The following is an 18,704-nucleotide window of genomic DNA, read 5'->3' as shown; positions in this document are numbered from 1 at the left end:
TCAAAATCAACCCTAGTTCCTTGGGATAGATAAGCCTCAGACATTACGCATTCTGGAGTGCACAATTAGATCACTATGCACCATATGTGCAAACCTGGGTGTGTTTATGGCATCCATAAAAATAATTAATAAACTTAAGGCAGAAATGTGAATAGAGCCATTTAAAAGTATTTTATTTTTGCCATCGGATAGTTAAAGAAAAGTATAGTATCATTATTTCCAGATATCACCATCAATTATTTAATTTCTGAAGTCATTTATGGAGTACTGTACTTTCTTTATAAAATTGAACTATTAATGCCTTATGATGTCCAAAGTAAACAATAAAAGATTTGAAATAAAAAAGGTGGTATACAAATTCATAAAGATGGAGAATTAGGTTGGAAATGTAAGTGATATGCACTATTATATATTTAGTTACTGACCTCTGTGGGTAATATGGGGCTGATCTGCAGTTCTTTGTAGTGGTACCCAATTCACTACACATACATATCATAATTGCTAACATTTACAAACCAGTGATTTTACTTTCCAGTTTGTAGAATGGTAAATAATAGAGAAAATACATAGTGCATTTTCAGTCATAATTTAATCTTTTCATAGAAAGTACAATAAATACCCAAAATCATGGATGAGAAAAATGTTACTGAAGTGAAGGAATTAATCCTTTTAGGATTCACAGGAGACTTAGTGTTACAGCGGATACTCTTTTTCATCTTCCTCATCATTTATGTCATCAGTCTCCTAGGGAATATCACCCTGATTTCTCTCATCTGTAGTGATTCCTGACTCTACACACCCATGTATTTCTTCATAAGAAACCTGTCATACCTGGATCTCTGGTACTCTTCTGTCTATGCCCCCCAAATCCTGATAACATGTATTTCTGAAGACAAAAGCCTCTCCTTTGCTGGATGCCTGGCTCAATTCTTCTCTGCCGGGTTGGCCTACAGTGAGTGTTACCTACTAGCTGCTATGGCTTACGATCACTATGTGGCCATTTCCAACCCCTTACTTTGTTCCCAGGTTATGTCCCCAAGGTTATGTGCCAGTTTTGCTGCAGATTCTTACTTTGTTGGCTATTTAAACTCCACCATTATCACCAGCGAGACATTTACCCTGAACTTCTGTGGAGACAATATCATTGATGACTTCTTCATTGATCGGCCTCCTCTTGTGAAGTTGGCGTGTAACATGAAGGAGAGCTACCAGGCTGTGCTGTATTTCATACTTGCCTCTAACGTCATCGCTCCCACTGTGCTTATTTTGGCCTCCTACCTCTTCACCATTGCAGCCATCCTGAAGATCCGCACCCACCAGGACCATCTCAAGGCCTTCACTACGTGTGGTTCTCACCTGAAAGCTGTCACCTAGTACTATGGTTCAATTCTCTTCATTTACTCCCGGCCAAGCACGAGTTACGCCCTGGAAAGGGATAAAGTGGTGTCAGTGTTCTATACGGTGGTGATTCCGATGCTGAACCCCTTGATTTACAGTTTAAGAATCAAAGATGTCAAGGATGCCTTGAGAAAAATGCTAGATACAGCCAAGTTTTCATGAAAGAAAAAAAAGTCTAAGCAATTATAAAATGTTTATCATCATGCATTTTTTTCTTATCTGGTATGATCAGAAATAAGTATACTCTGGATGTGAAAGTAATCCCTTACTGTGCAAAAAAGAAGTCTGTGTTTCCTATACATTGAATTATATTCTTTGAAACAGTAAGATACTATTAAAATGAAAATAATTTCTTTCTGCACACATAAGATTATCGTTTTCTCATTTTTATTTTAAGTTATTTTAATAATTGTACAAATGTATAGAATAAATAGTGTCCATGTTCAACATTTTAATGTCACAAATATATTTGTTTCTTCTTATTATTTTTATTCATTTATTAATCTCTGTGTATGTTTTGTGTATGTATGCGTGTGGTGGTATGTGTCCATGCCAGCAGAACAAAAGTGTCATGGTGTGCAACTGGAGGTCAGTGATCCACCTCTGCTTCAACTTTTTGTTTTTAAATAGGCTTTGTATGCTGTTCACTGCTGTGTAGGTCAGACTGCAAGTGTTCAGGAATCCTCTTATTTCCTGTCTCTGCCTCCAAGCTCCTCACAGGAACTCCAGGATGTGCCACATGTGCTTCGATTTATGTGAAATTTGAGAACTCCAATTCATATCCTTATGTACTCACTGAACTTTCTCCAAAACCTCATTTATAATTTAATGATAACACAAAGTATTGGGTTTCATTATTATTTTTCAATCAGAATTTGTTTTTGTTGATTTTGCTTTTCTTTTCTCCTTAACCCTCTGCCACCTCTTTTGTTTGTCCCTGAAAACTCCTGTCCATCTTCATCCTTAGTTCTTGTTCTTCTTCAGTTCCTCTCCAACATCTTCTTCTCCCCTTCAGATTGCAAAGTTTATTCTCATACTTGTTTGTGTGTGCGTGTGTGTGCAGGTGTGCACAGAGTGCATTAAAATCTGGACTTCATAGATGGGAGAACATGGAATATTTGTTTTTCTGAGGTTAGATAACCTCACTTAGAATAATACTTTCCATCTACTTTTAGCAGATTCCATTTTTCCTTACGCCTGAACACCTGAATAGAATGCACACACACACACACACACACACACACACAAACACACACACACATACACACACAAACACATGAAATTTCTTCATCAGCATCTAGGCTGAATGAAGTTGAATCACTTAACAAAACTGTTACACTTGTCATGTTGAAATCTATTTGATAAGGACAGTGGGATTATGAGAAACTTTAATGTTTCAGAAAACATTTTGCAACTTGCCTTTACTTTAATATCTCAAAGTGAAATTATATAGAAATTATATAAATGTTTATAGAATTATTAGCAGTGTTTGATGTATTCAATGGTCGATTTCAAGCCATTTACATTGGTAAACAAACTGGAATCTAAATCTGGATCTGATAACTGCAAAGTACGTACATCACTTAATGCGAATAAGAGTGGTTAGAAAGTCATACTAGAAGTCAAGAAAGATGATGACTCAGCAGTTAAGAACATTGGTTTCTGTTCTAGGGGATCTAGTTCTGAAACCCCAAATTGAGCCTTGTAAGCATCTGTGACTCCAGTTCCAGGGGATATGGTTCTTCCTTCTTATATCTTTGAGCAATAGGCATGCATGTTGTTCATGGAGAAGCACATCAAAATAACTCTTCATTTTATTCATAGATTTGTGAATCTGGTTTAGAAATTAGATATTTATACTTGTATTTACTTACAACAATGGCTTAAATGTAAAGCAACCTAGCAACCTAATGATATTAAAGGTGTCTTAGTAAGGGTTTCAATTTCTGGGAAAAGGCACCATGAACAACTTTTGTAAAGGAAACCATTTAGTTGAGGCTAGCTTACAGTTTCTGTGGTTCATTATCATCGTGGTAGTAACACATGGTGGCCTTCAGGCAGTCATGGTGCTGGAGAAGGAGCTGATAGTTCTGCATCTTGATCTGTAAGCAACAGGAAATGAACTGTCTCTGTCCACACCAGGCATAGTTTGAACATAGGAAACCTCAAAGCCCATTCCCACAATGACACACTCCCTCCAAAAAGGCAACACCTATTCCAACAAGGCAACACCTCCTAATAGTACTACTTCCTATGAGCTTATAGGGGCCAATAAAATTGTAAGTCAAGCATGAAATCATATATCTATATCCATATTCATATATAGGAGAAAATTCTAATACATGCCATAACATGGATACAATTTGGAGACATTATGCTAGGAAAAACAAAATATTACTGAAAAGATAGGTACTGAGTAATTCTATTTACAAAACACTTAGAAATTAAACTCACAGAAACAAAGTGTCATGGTTGCGCAGGACTGGAGGGAACAGGAAATGAGTAAAGATTCTATCTTGCAAGATGATCAATTTCTGTGAGCAGATCCTGGCAACGGGTACATAAACTATACCTGCACTGATTGCCAATGAGCTATACACTAACAACCAGATCAAAATAACTGGATTGAAGATATAACTCATCAAACCTCACTGAAGGGGCTTTAATTTGTAATAAGCATGTACTAACCTAACACAAAGGGTCACAACTTATAGACATGCCGAGAATAAATGTCTAGAGAGTGCTCAGAACTAAAAAGAACATGTTTATTACATGTCTTCCTTTCCAGGATATGGCATCATTATGCAACAGGGGGGCAGAAAGACTATAAGAGTCATGGGAAACAAATGAATATAAGAAAAAAGTGTTTTTCCAGATGCAGTAGGGTAATTTCACATATAATTCACAGTGGTTGTTATAGAATATACAAGACCTGCATGAGCTTAAGCTAGACCAAATTTCATCACTAAAGGAGTGGTTGGATCTGAAATCATGCCTCAAACTGAGAATTGGTAATTGAGAGTTGTTGGGAGATAGAGATTTAGTTTTCTTTAATTGTCCGGCTACTGTTAAAGTAATCCAGTGTTTAACTATATAAATAATAGTATATAGACAGCATTAATTAGGGTATGATCAAATACAATGTATAAAATTTTTTAATATTAGTAAAAATGTCTTTGAGTCCTTTTGATTTGCATTCTTCTTTGGACTTCCCATGGGGCAGGGAGCCCTGACTGTTCTTAGGACTGGAGAGGGAGGGGAAGCTGGGGAGGTAGAGGGAAGGGGGAGGCAGGGAGGAGGTGGAAATTTTTAATAAATAAATAAATAAATAAATAAGAATATTAAAAATTTCTTTAAGTGTTTTTTGACCATTTGAGATTCTTTTACATTTATAGGGGTGTATGCTATAGGTATTTGCATCGGTACGGATCTTGGTTTACTGATAGAAATTTAAGGTCAATTTTGTTATACTGTGTATATGTATTTCTGATCTTGATTAAGGTATTATGTTTGTCTAGCTCATTTAGAAATGTAATGTATAATTTAAAAACATAGGTTAATTGATAATCATCTATAATAGTCAAGCTTGCAGTCATGTTAATTAGATTTTCTAGATGGACAGATATGTATTTCATATGGATAGACATTCTTCAAACCTTTCAAAGATCGTCAGAATATGACATTCAAAATGTTTAAGAATATAGAACTTTTCATAACAATGAGGCACATTTGCTTCTGCCAGCACCAATTATTTCAAGAGGAAAATGTTTGTATTGGGACATCATGTGATAAAGGTTTACTGGAAAACCTCAATAAGACAGAACAAGTATGTTACTCTTGATTCCATTATTTTCGCTGCTCTGTGCTGTTCACACTAGTAGCATGAGTTTCTTTAATTTTTTGGAACTCACATTTGTGACCAGATAGATACAATCTCCAGTGAAGACAACATGGAATGGAAATGCTGCAGAGATGATGAATTCTCATGAGCCAATCCATGTGGATGCTGCAGCATGATTGCTTCACACTGTGTTGTGTAATTTGTCTTCTTTAAATGACATTTATATAACTTCATTGAGAAGTCTACACAAAGTATTTTTTGGTTACATTCAAGCCCTCTGTCCCAAAATTTCCCAATTATGATTTATTTCCTTATTTCACTGTCATATCCTTATTCTTTGCTTCTAATGTCCATCTTCTCCTGTTCATATTGCCCATATATTCTTGTGTGGGGGCCATCCTCTGGAGCATGGTTAACCTGTCATAGGTGAAACTCTTAAAGAAAACCTTCTCTCCCTTTCCCAGAAGATATCAAGTCCTCAGCTAGAAGTAGGACTTTGTTCTCAACTCCTCCCACAATGCTTGTTTGAGAGTGTATCTGAGCACAGCTTATCGAGTATACATGCTTGGGGAGGAGAAGTCTAGAGACTGATCAGTCTTAGAGACTTATTAAAGTTATATTGATATGTTTACTTTCTGAGCTTCAGGAGAGTTTCCTACTAGATAGACTATTTCACCTGACTTTAGAAATTCTATTGGTTTACCTTCCTATGTTTTAATGAGCCCTCCTCTTAGTTGGAAGGTTTTAGTCTCAGAAGAAACTGTCCAACCACAAAAGCATAGTTCAACCTACTCTTGAACAGGTATTGTGCTACAATTGGTAAAGTGAGACCATTATAAGTCCAGTAAAATTCAAAACCACAACAAAGATGTACAGACACTATGTTGGGTTTATTGCATCCAAATTTCTCATCTTCACTTTTCCCCTACTTTCTCTTAAAAAAATGTATTCCCCCTCTATTTTTTTTAAATTAATTTTGACATTACATACTCATGTTCATATTGACTATTATTGAAGAATCCTTGATAGTATTTGGACAAAAGAAATTAAGGTAAATTCCCAACCTATCATCATTCTATAGGATATTTCTTTTACATATTCATGTTATTGAAGATGATAATTGGGTAGTGATTAGGAAGGAAAATAAAATGAACTCCAGTCATCTGAGAAAGTATTACATGCTTTCCACTCTCACACTCAACTCAAGTTCCACCCTTTAAAAGCTGCTTTAATAATAGCATAAGCCTAGTTCATAATTAGATATAAGTGTATATGAAGGGAACATGAGCAAAGTTCATTATATAGAAACCTGAATATATTACAATTGAACTCATTATTTATTATACTTAAAAACAATTATATGTTTAAAAAAACATGAAAAATTTTTGGTGGAATTTCAAATAATAGAAAATTTATTTTTTTATACTCAGTTTTCCAACCTGGCTCTCATTAGTTTGTTATCACTTAGTCTTTTGCTTGCTTGGTGCAGACACACTTAGACATTAGAAGGAGCTAACTGGAAGAGTTTTCTCAGTGCTTCCTTCACATCTTTATTCCTCAGACTGTAGATCATGGGGTTCAACATGGGGAACAATACAGTATAAAAGGTCAATACCATTTTGTTCCTCTATAAGGAGTAACTGGAGCTTGGGCGAGAGTAGATGTAGAGAATGGAGCCATAGTACAAGGTCACAGAGATGAGGTGGGAGGAGCAGGTGGAGAAGGTCTTGAGGCGGCTTTGGTTGGAGCGGATCCTCAGGATGGCAGCAATGATGAACATGCAAGAGGCCAAGATGAGCAGGGTGGGAGTAATGACATTGAAGGCTGTAAAGAGCCACCTGAAGAAATCGCCATTATAAGATGGCGCAGGTCGTCCTGCAGCTTGGAGGTAAACAAATCCTTTTGAAGTTGCTGAGTGGGCCTTGGCCTGCATTTGCATAACTGAGCCTTGGTTCCCTTGCCTATCCCAAAGCCCTGGGTTTCAGCAAAATGGTGTTCACCAATCAGGACAATGTCCGAGCCTCTCCACCCTAGAAAAGCAGCTGCCGCTTGGGTCTCTCTTTCTTTCGCTTTCTCTCTCTCGCCTGCTCTCCCTCTCTCTGTCTTTTCTCTCTCTCTCTCTCTCTCTCTCTCTCTCTCTCTCTCTCTCTCCCCCGTTCCTCACTCTCCCTTCAACCGAGAGGCTCCAATAAAGTGTGATCAGAGAAGAATCCTCAATCTGTGGTCGTTCTTCCTTGCTGGTCCAGGAGCGCACCACAACTGGTACTAAAAACCCGCGATTCAAAACTCTGCTCACGGAGCAGTGACGTTGGGAAAATCCTCCAGGTATGCTGATTGCTGGGGTTGGTACAGAAGCACCAGGACAGCCTTTCAGAATCATATCATAAAGGGGAGGATACAGAATAGGCCTAAAAGAAGAAAGGAAATATCAAAGAAAAAGGATCCGCAAATAGTAACAAAAGAAACGGGGAAGAAAAACCCCATAAGTTCAGTGCAGGAGGAGCTTGAGAAAACAGCTGCCAGATATGAGAAAAAGAGAGGTAACCGAAGGTGGGGCAATGAGGACGTGTTTATGACGGGGTATGGGTACGGGAGACCCGCGGCGCCTGCGGCTTCTGCCCCTCCCCCGTTCGTCCCTCCACCTACGTACTCACTGGCAGCGACTGGGGGCTGTAGTTTTATAGGGAGGCAGACTTGGTAGTGTTTGACGACTGCCTTCCCTGTTCTTGAAGAACCACAGAGCTTTTGAGGTGATTTTTGTCTAATTTTGATGAGAAAGCTCAGTCCCTGGCTCTGACGTACAGAAAACTTTAATTTTGGTTGAGGAAAACAGGCTGGCAAGCACAACTTGCGCCCGATGATAGTTTGTTTCCTAGGCACTTAGGAACAGAGAGACAGGCTGCTGGATGGAGCGGGGAGGAGCGCAGGCAGCCGCCGGGCCCTGCCTATGAGCGGCAGGGCCATAACAGGCAGGTCAAGGAGGGGAGAGAAGCAGCGACACAGCCGCACTGACAAGATAAAAAGGAGAGTGCTAGGCAGCCGAAAAAAGCGGCGATGCCTGACTGGGGTCGACAGTGGCAGCGGCTATCAGCAACACTGAAGTGGCGGGCACGCTAGGCTCCTGGCTGACTCCAGCATCTCCCGGGTGGGGGCTTTGGGAGAAAGACGCAGGGCAACACCGGGCGCAATGCAGGTTGTGGGGGGGGAATTGCCACCTCGGCAGCTTCAGAGGGAAGACATATCTCCATAGTGACATGGGCGAGCTGAGGCCCGGATTACATCGGAGGCTGTCTGTAATGTTATGTAAAGCTTGAAATGATGCCAACAGAGCAAAGGCTGCGCACGCCTGCAACTAAGGCCAGGCCAGACACAAATGCCTTTAAGCTGACAGAGGCCACGAGCCTACGGTTTTTTGGCAGGCAGTTGCTACCTTTGGGCTAGCTCAGAAAGCCCACCATAGCTGGAGAGTAGCTTCACCAGGTTGCCAGTATCCTAGATAACAAAGGTGGACCAATAGCCTGGGGCAATGGGCGGGGCAAACAACGTTAAGGCTGCTAGCTCAAGGATTTTCCATCTCAATAGAGAGCTAAGAAAGGGGGCTGGAGAGATGGCTCAGTGGTTAAGAGCATTGCCTGCTCTTCCAAAGGTCCTGAGTTCAATGCTGGGAGTTCAATTCCCAGCAACCATATGGTGCCTCACAACCACCTATAATGAGATCTTGTGCCCCCATAAAGATAACAATTTTAAGAATTCTATCCAGTTATGTAAATGCTCATGTACTGGATCAGATAATTATTTTCTGCCCCTGGAAAAGTTCCAGATGGACGTGATTCTAAAAGATGTTTTGGGGCTGGCCATTCAGCCCAATTCAAAGACCTGCCACAAAGGTGCAGGCCAATTAAAAAAAATAATGTTTTAAGGTTGGCTATTCAGCCCAATATTAAGGCCAGCTCTGGTGGCGCAGGCTGGTAGGATTTGCTAAAAAAGGCTGAATTAAGATTCTTTGCCATTCTCCATACAGGGTAATTTCCATCGCCCCAGGAGACAGAGTGGCTCAACTCTTGGTTCTGCCTTCAGGGTGTAATAAACTTCCAGCAGAAAGGTTTGTCCTAAAGGATAAAAGCCTTGGATCTGCAGGAATGGATTTGGCTTGTTTATCCTTGGAGCTTGATCAGCGGCCAGTTTTAAATTTGGAAATAGAAGGAAAAGTTTTTTCAGGCCTGGTGGATGCATGGAAATTCCATGGGAGCAAGAACTGTTCAATATTATCCAGAATTGGTGGCTGGCCAAGCATTAATGGGAATAAAGCTTTGCTTAGCCTACTTTGCGAGAATGCCTGACAAGTTGGTAATTCCCTATACAAGGGAACAGGTAGAGGTTTTGACAGCCACGGTGGATGGCTGGGCTATCCTGCTTTGTGCATTCCCAAATGTTATTGACAATCATGTGCCAAGATACCCCTTGATAAATTTTGTGGAGAAAAATTTGGTGTATTTCCCCAGGATTACCTCGCCTCACCCATTAGAAGGAGCCTTAACAATCTATACAGATGGCTCCAAGATGGGGAAGGGGGCTTTGGTGGCAGGAAATGCTAAACCTGTGGGCTTTCAATTTCGGCCTGATTCCCCCCAAGTCACTGAGTGCTTGGTGGTTTTGGAGGTGTTTCAGAGATTTCTTGAGCCATTTAATGTAATTTCAGATTCACAATATGTGGTCAATGCTGTGACCTCTCTTGAGGTTGCAGCCTCAATTTGCAGCTCAAGTACAGTGTCCAATCCAAAAACAAAAAGGGTGAATAACTAAAGCAATGTCCCCCAGAGAAAGGATCTCCCTTGCACTCTTTACACTTAATTTTTTTAATTCAAAACATTGCTGAAAAGACAGCAGCAGACAGGCATGCCCTGTATGAAAGCTCTACGGAGCAAGATTTGGTCATGTGGAAAGATGTATTGGTTAACAAATGATACAGACCGGATCCAGTGATTTCCAGATCCAGGGGAGCTGTTTGTGTCTTCCCTCAGAATCGAGAGGATCTAATCTGGGTGCCAGCAAGACTGACCAGAGAAGTGAAGGATGCTGCAAAGGATGAAGATTCGTGCGGAGGCAGCAGGGATGACCCTCTGGGTGGTGACAAGAGCAGCTATTTCACATTATCACCTTGAACAGCACCCGTGTGCAGCCTCTTACCTTTGAGCAATTTTCTGACTGACTCTATTCTGCCTTTTCCTTCCTTCAGAATGGGTGAAAATAGGGATATTTTTTGGCATGCTGCCTAGGTGGATGTGCGGTATGTCTGTGGTTGGTGTACCGTCTACAAGCCCAAATGAGGAGGAACAAGGTCATTGTGACACAAGCCTTGGCTGTCTTGGATTGTGGATCCTCACCCCAGATTTGGCTTTCAGCCTTATAGAGCTCGTAGGCAATATGCCATGCATAGCCTTTGCACCCTCTAGGGACCAGATAGTCCCATTGCACAGTGGAAGGTATGCATAGGCGAGTGTGTATAGATACAGCCCTTGCACTCCCAGGGAAAAATTTATCCCATTGCACGGGAAGGGTATATCTTGTTTTTTCATTTCCCTCGATCGATCCACACATTATGAGGTGGGGACCAGATTGGGAAATAGGTTCTGCCTTATCGCTCTTAAAAACTAAAAGGGGGAACTGTAAGGAGCCACCTGAAGAAATCGCCATTATAAGATGGCGCAGGCGGTCCTGCAGCTTGGAGGTAAACAAATCCTTTTGAAGTTGCTGAGTGGGCCTTGGCCTGCATTTGCATAATTGAGCCTTGGTTCCCTTGCTTATCCCAAAGCCCCTGGCTTCAGCAAAATGGTATTCACCAATCAAGACAATGTCCGAGCCTCTCCACCCTAGAAAAGCAGCTGCTGCTTGGGTCCCTCTTTCTTTCACTTTCTCTCTCTCGCCTGCTCTCCCTCTCGCTGTCTTTTCTCTCTCTCTCTCTCTCTCTCTCTCTCTCTCTCTCTCTCTCTCCACCATTCCCCGCTCTCCCTTCAACCGAGAGGCTCCAATAAAGTGTGATCAGAGAAGAATCCTCAATTCGTGCTCGTTCTTCCTTGGTGGTCAAGGAGTGCACCACAGGAGGCTAGAAGGAAGTACAGCACAGACTGGTAACTCTCCCTGACATCACATGCCAGCTTTATGAGAGGAGGAACATCACAGAAAAAGTCATCAATGATATTGTCACCACAAAAATCCAATGTGAATGTGTTGCTGGTTAATATAGTTGCATTGACAAATCCTCCTGTATAGGAATATATAACCAAAGAACTGCACACCTCCTTTGACATAGTTTGAGCATAATGTAGGCGATTGGAGATGGCTGCATAGCAGTCATAAGCCATGGCAAATGGTAGGAAGCATTCACTATAGGCCAATCCAGCAGGGAAGAAGAACTGAGACAGACATCCAGCAAAGGAGATGCTTTTGTCTTCAGAGATGCAGGTCACTAGGATCTTTGGAGTGTAGACAGAGGAATACCAGAGATCCAGAAGTGAACGTGCTTGTGATCAAATCAGACTCTCTGAATGTGACTGACAACGAGGGCTGACTGAGAAGCCAAGGACAATGGCACAGCGTTTTGATTCTACTGCATGGACTGACTTTGTGGGAGCCTAGTCTGTTTGAATGCTCACCTTCCGAGACCTGGATGGACGAGGGGAGGGCCTTGGACTTCCCACAGGGCAGGGAACCCTGACTGTTCCTAGGACTGGAGAGGGAGGAGGGAATGGGGGTAGTAGGAGGAAATGGGAGGAGGGGAGGAGGTGGAAATAAATTTTTAATAAATAAATAAGTAAGTAAGTAAGTAAACAAATAAATAAATGAAAAAAAGACTGTTGCCTGAGATGATCAAGATTCACAGGACACTACATGTAGGACTTGATCATAATTCTGAATTTTCTTTAGGTCCCCAAAAGATTATCAGCACCCCAAACAGTAGGAAGTAGCCTGGAAAACTCTGCCCAGAAATACAAAAAATAAACTGTGGATGTTCTTGTTTTCTTAAAAAATGGGGGAGGGAATGGTGCGGGACAATCCTGTATTCTGTCAATTATGTTTTAAATAAATGATTATTGGCCAGTAGCCAGGCAAGAAATATAGGCAGGACAACCAGACAGAAAGTAGAAATGGGTCAATGAGAACAGGAGTATTCTGGGAAGAAGGCTGCTTTTCCACAGTCCTGTCCAGACACTGAAGAAGCAGGATGTGACCTTCCCTGATCAAAAAGGTACTGAGCAATGTGGCTAACATAGATAAGAATAATGGACTAATATATATTATAAGAGCTAATACAAAGCCTGAGCTAATGAGCCAATCAGTTTATAACTTATGTAGACCTCTGGGTAATTTTCTTTGGGGCTAAAAGGCCGTGGGACCTGGTGGGAAGACAGAAGCCAAGCAGGCCCTCATGTTACAACTCTCTGTGTATTTTACATCTTTATGTGGCTTTATTTTAACCTCTATTTCTTTTATTTTTATTTTACATTTTTGGATTTTTTGAAACATAGTTTCTCTGTATATCTTTGACTGTCCTGGAATTCACTCTGTAGACCAGGCTGTTTTGGAAGCCTTTCTCCAGAGACTCCCACATACTGCTTCTACATTTCTTTCAATTTCACAATCTCTTTTAGTATTAAAACTTTATATATATATATATATATGAATATTATACTATATATATAATATGACATTATTATATTATTATAATATGACATATATATATATATATATATATATATATATATATATATATATATGATATGAAATTCCCCCTTTGTATGCTGTGAATATGATTGATAAATTAGTAAAGGAAACTGGTTTGGTCTGATAGGCCAAAAGAATAGAAGTAGGTAGGGAAAACTAAACTGAATTCTGGGAGAAAGAAGGGTGAAGTTAGAGAGAAGCTATGGAGCTGCTGCCAGAGACAGAAATGCTGCAACCTTGCTGGTAGGCCATGAGCCTCATGGTAAAATATAAAATAATGGAAATGGATTTAAATTTAGAAGTAAGTGTTAGCTAATAAGAAGCTAGAGCTAATGGGCCAATCAATGATTTAAATAATGTTTTCTTTTTGATTATTTCTGGTCTTAATGGCTGGCACAACCAAGTGGCCTCCTTATAACATATATGTGTAGATACATATATTCCTAAATACAACCTGCTCAATCTGTATCATGTTACTTTTTGTATGTTTTCAAGACTGATCGTTTGATATTGGATAACCAACTGAAGTGCTCTTGTCTGGTGAATACAGAAGACTATTTCTTTTGCTCTCAGCATGCTATAGTTGTCTTTAGTTTTCTGGTACAGTTCAGGCATTCTGGCCATTTCTCAGTCAACCTTAGTATGTCTATTGTTGTTGTCCTTGTTAGAAAACTTTAGTTAGTCAAACTGGTGAGACTTTATGTGTGTTGGGAGTATAAATACTGTAAAATTTTGGAAATAAAATTTAAAAATTGTAGGTGTCATTTGCCTTGTTTAGTTAAAATAAAAATTAATTTCTAACATTCATGCCCTAATTGCTATTTATCTTTTTACAAAATCTGCAAATAGCATCAAAGTTCAGTAAGGTAATAAACAGAAAAAAGACATCAAGATGCTTAATACCAACAGAGAGTGATATAAACATGAGGGAAAACAAAATTACTTACAGTTATACCAGTAAGTGAATATCTAGAATTTAACCACATTAATATAAACTGTAGTATTTAAAACTGGCAAACTGATACATATTCTTCCATCATTGGGAAAAATATCAGCATGTAGACTCGATGACAATACACAATTCTTTGTCAAAAATTCTCTGATCACTGTCACAACTTTCTGGAAATTAATTACAGATTCTCACAGTCATTTAGTATTTTCTTCCATTTAATCTGTGAATGTGAGTTAATCTGTATTTATAAGTTTTTTGTGGTTTTGATCAAAATTTTTCATAGGAATTTGGAGTCAAAAAGGGCACTCATTAATGGGGAACTCAAAGAATGAACAGTTGGATTCAAGACTGTAACATCTGAATGCAATTGTTGTTAAATCCTGAGAAATCTAGTCCATCAATGGTTGCCCAGGTATCAGGTAAATTAGTAGTCTATCCTCCCAGTGGCTGTAAATTTACAACTAGTTTTTGATGTGTTATTGTTACATGAAATTCTGTATACATTTCCTGGTTCAAATAGTTTAAAATTGAACATGGATAGTTTTATAAACTAAGTAATGAATTTATCAGATGAAAAAAATGTGCCCATATTAGGCAATATATTTTTCAATGAAAGACATATATAAGACATCAAAATGTTGTTGTGTCTGTGGTGTCAAAATGTACCTTTTAATTTACTCTTAGAAAGGGTATACGTTCATTCTTGTTCAACTGTCTTACATGAAATGTCTTACATAAACTGTCTTATATAAAATGAAGTTAAACTTAGGTATGTGTCAGAAATCTGCTGATTTCAGACAAATGAAGTCATAGGTAGGTTTATCACAGCATTTTTTTTGTCATCTATTGGTCCCTTACCTCAATAAATAACAGAGCTGGAAATTTGACTCAGTAGATGAGTGTTTCTTTTCCATCAGAAAGCCTAAGTTTCATTCTTCAATGCTACAATAAAAGCATCCCTACAAATTTAAAATATTTTCCATCTCTGGTTCATGTTATACTGAAGTAATGAATGACAGGAGAAAGGAATTCTCTACAATTCTAAATTAACTTGGGAAAGGAGTTGTCCCCAGGGTAGAGAACATTCCTTTTTAAATAGAATAGTATGTTATGTCAGGAGAATATATTTTGGAAGGTATTTGACCTCTGTTTCAAATAAAGGAAAACTCTTGACTTTAGAAAAATAAACTTCTTTATAATTTTACTATTGTATGTCAATAAATCAAGGTAAGAATAACAATTTGCCTAATTCCAAACAGCATAGTCTATGTTTAACGGGCAACATATTTGTGCTCATATATATACATATATATATATATATGTATATAATATCAGCATTTGGATAAAATTACACAAAGTAATGAAAAGAAAAATTAAATCATTTATTTTGGTGAAGCTTTATAAACCATTTCTGCTAAGCTTTTTATGACTTTCCTGACATTTGGTGATATAAGATGCAAATAAAACAGCATATACAGTCCAGTTTAATATGGAAGATTAATACATTAAGAATCATGGTTTTCACCATAGTATGTGCTAAGATGTGTTACATCATTATGTTATGTTAAGTATATGTTTAAATGTTTCAATGATATAACAGTTAGAGAACATATATTCTAAAATTCCAATTATAAAAATAGAGAATGAAAACGTTGATTGAAGATCATTGATAGGGGCTTGACACCTATAGTGATTGAAATAGTTCCTTGTGGCATACTGTTAAGATTTTACAGCAGTGAATCTGAAAATGTTATAGAAATATTAGCATATTTTCATTTGGTTCTACAGAATTTTGTCATTAGAAAACTCTCCAAAATTAAGACAATTATATAATGATACAATATACATTTTATATAATTTTTAATTTTTTGAACTATAATTACTATAATGGACGTAAATAAAAAATCACATGCTTATATCAGTAGATGCAGAAAAGTCATCTCTATTTTTACTTAATATTATTTTTAATTTCTTAAGTTCATTAGTTAAACTTAATACAATCTATATTAAGGATTTTAATTAATACCACAATGTCCACATTAAAAAATCATTATTTCAAATGTGATAGCAGCTAATATTCACAACATATTAATTAAAATCAAATGCTTACAGTTACTTAAAATTTCTACTGAATTTCTTTCTTAGTATAAAAATGAAAGTTTGAAAGTTGTTAACTGACTCACCTATATACAAAGACAAGAGAGAGATAGAAGGGAAGAGACAAAAACACAGAGAGAAATGTTAAGCGATTTGAAGCAGATTGTTTAGGCAATTAGTGTCTATAACTTGCTAACAGGAGCTAGGGAAATTGCTTGGGAGTAGACAGCTAGTCTTGAATGCATAAAGTTATGGTTTCAGCTTTTGCACCACAATCAAATGAAACTACAGAGTATGTACTATTTGAAAAAAGCTCTAATCACTATATCTTTTGATTTACAAATAATTTTAAAAATATCCATAAATATAAAGAATATGAATTCTGATTGCATAGATTTTTACAACAAACTTACAAAAATTTTAAATGTAAAATAAAATCTCATCAATCGTAGTTCTCAGCTTATCATTAATTTTTAATTAAATTTGCAATATATGAAATAGCATATATAAAGGATTATTGGGTAAAAAGGAGTTTAGAAAACCACATGAAAACATAGAATAAATTTTTCTCTAGATAAATTTTAAGTGAATAAAAGACTTTTTCTATGTATATATCTTGAAAACATATATACATATTTATGCAAATATATACATAAATATATGTAAATATATTTGCAAGATGAACTGAGAACATGCAAATATCCAAATGTGAAGACATCAGTTTCAGAATGATATAACATAGATGATGATAAGGAAGTGTACTTCTTGTTGAATCATCTCTACAGATGAAACACACAGACATCAAGAAAGAGGACAATGCATCCACAGTTACACAGTTTCTCCTCCTGGGATTCTCTGACCTTCCCAAACTCCAGGGTTTTCTATTTGGTATGTTCTCCATAATGTATGTGAATATCCTAATTGGAAACAGCTTCATAATTGTGATAACCAGAATAGATTCTACACTACACAATCCCATGTATTTTTTCCTGACAAATTTCTCTTTTCTGGAAATTTGTTATGTTTCAGTCACTCTCCCTAGGGTTCTGTATAGCATTTGGACCCAGGATAGAAGCATTTCTCTTCTGGCCTGTGCCACACAAATGTATTTCTTCCTAATGCTGGCAGCTACTGACAGTATTCTCCTAGCTGTGATGTCCTATGACCGCTATGTGGCCATCTACAACCCTCTGCACTATCCTCTGGTCATGAACCAGACGAAATGCACACAACTGGCAGTGGGCTGTTGGCTTGGTGGCATACCTTTCCAGCTAGGGCAAACATGTCAGATATTCTCTCTACACTTCTGCAACTCTAACAAGATAGACCACTTCTTCTGTGACATACCCCCTGTGCTTAAGCTGGCCTGTGGAGATACTTCTGTTAATGAGCTGTATGTCTATGTAGTGGCTATCTTGCTTGCTGCAATCCCTTTTATATTAATATTAACATCATACAGCAAAATTATTGCCACCATCCTTAGACTGCCAACTGCTCAAGGATGGGCAAAAGCCTTCTCCACATGTTCTTCCCATCTGGTGGTGGTGCTTTTGTTTTATGTCTCTGCATCTATTACTTACTTAATGCCAAAGTCAACACATTCTGCATTAAGTGACAAGCTCCTCTCTCTTATTTACACCATTGTGACCCCCATGTTCAACCCCATGATATACAGCCTTAGGAACAAAGATGTGATTGCAGCTCTGAGAAGATTATTGCTTAGAGCATAGTGCAATGGATTTAGGTACAGTGATTGAATTGCAACCGTTGTTCTCACATAGACTGTTACATCTGTATTTGTGCTTTAGGATGTTATTTACTGTTTTGACCTCTCTTTGTTAGTTTTAAAAATTAGTATAAAATTACTTTCTATAGAATACACTAACTAACTACATGTGTATAATACATTCTCTACTTCTCTCAAAACTCAGCTCCTCCATCCTAATCCTTCCCCACATATGTCTTTTTATTTTCTTTCATAAACTATGGAGATGAATTGAGGCTCTCTGTGTGACCACACGTTTGACTATATTATATGTAATTAACTGAGGGCACTGACTCCTGCTCTCACTGAATTTGCTAGCAGATGAGATTTCTGTAGGCAGAGAAAGTTTCCTCTTCATTTTCATAACATATATTTAATATATCCGGTTTCATTCTGGCCCAGTGAAGGGAAGAACAGAAGCTGTTTCTTTAAAATCCCCTTTACTTTGTTAAGCTCAATTGTTGGTATCTTCTAAGTACTCTCCCCTTCCTGTCCCTCTCTAATCCTTTGTGTCTCCTTTTCTAATATTCCTAGAACTTTATTTGGAATATAGGTGTCTTGTACAGAACTGAGTATTCAATTCTTATCTATTGTCAACAGTTTAAGCAGGTATATTTATGCACATTCGCCATGAAGAAAATGCAATGTGTATCACAATCTCTGTATAAATACAGTAAGCTTAATCAGTCTATTTTCATGTGAAATATCAATAAATGTAATTTGCATTGTCCCTAATCTTCACATCTGTATTTCTTAGTATTTTTGTTTAATACCATATTATATTTAACAGTTATAATGGCAAATTGTATGTTAAGTAATGAAATTTACAGTGTTACATCAGAATTTTGGTAAACTTTGAGATGGCTAATCAATAAACTTTGAAAGCAACATTGAACCTACCATGTGTCTTGGTAACATAACTGCGTCCT

At 37.9% G+C, this 18,704-nt stretch overlaps 1 protein-coding gene and 2 pseudogenes across 1 annotated transcript; 2 read left to right on the top strand and 1 right to left on the bottom strand.

Moving 5' to 3' along the window:
* The first annotated feature begins 627 nt into the window (after positions 1–627).
* LOC125405181 (olfactory receptor 9G19-like) lies at positions 628–1,560 on the top strand (annotated as a pseudogene).
* A 5,174-nt stretch (positions 1,561–6,734) lies between these two features.
* LOC148122468 (olfactory receptor 9G19-like) overlaps positions 6,735–18,704 on the bottom strand; it is a 224,441-nt pseudogene continuing 212,471 nt past the window's right edge.
* LOC148122477 (olfactory receptor 10AG1-like) lies at positions 16,701–17,740 on the top strand. Its single transcript, XM_087903828.1, has one exon. The coding sequence runs from the start codon at positions 16,796–16,798 to the stop codon at positions 17,738–17,740; it is 945 nt and encodes a 314-aa protein (XP_087759954.1). The 5' UTR covers positions 16,701–16,795.

This window comes from Myodes glareolus, chromosome 3, assembly GCF_982192425.1.
Source record: "Myodes glareolus chromosome 3, mMyoGla1.1, whole genome shotgun sequence".
NCBI lineage: Eukaryota > Metazoa > Chordata > Mammalia > Rodentia > Cricetidae > Myodes > Myodes glareolus.
This window is presented reverse-complemented; position numbering and strand designations above follow the sequence as displayed.

Coding starts and splice junctions, on each gene's coding strand:
- LOC148122477 (XM_087903828.1), top strand. CDS start 16,796: ATGAAACACACAGACATCAAGAAAGAGGACAATGCATCCACAGTTACA.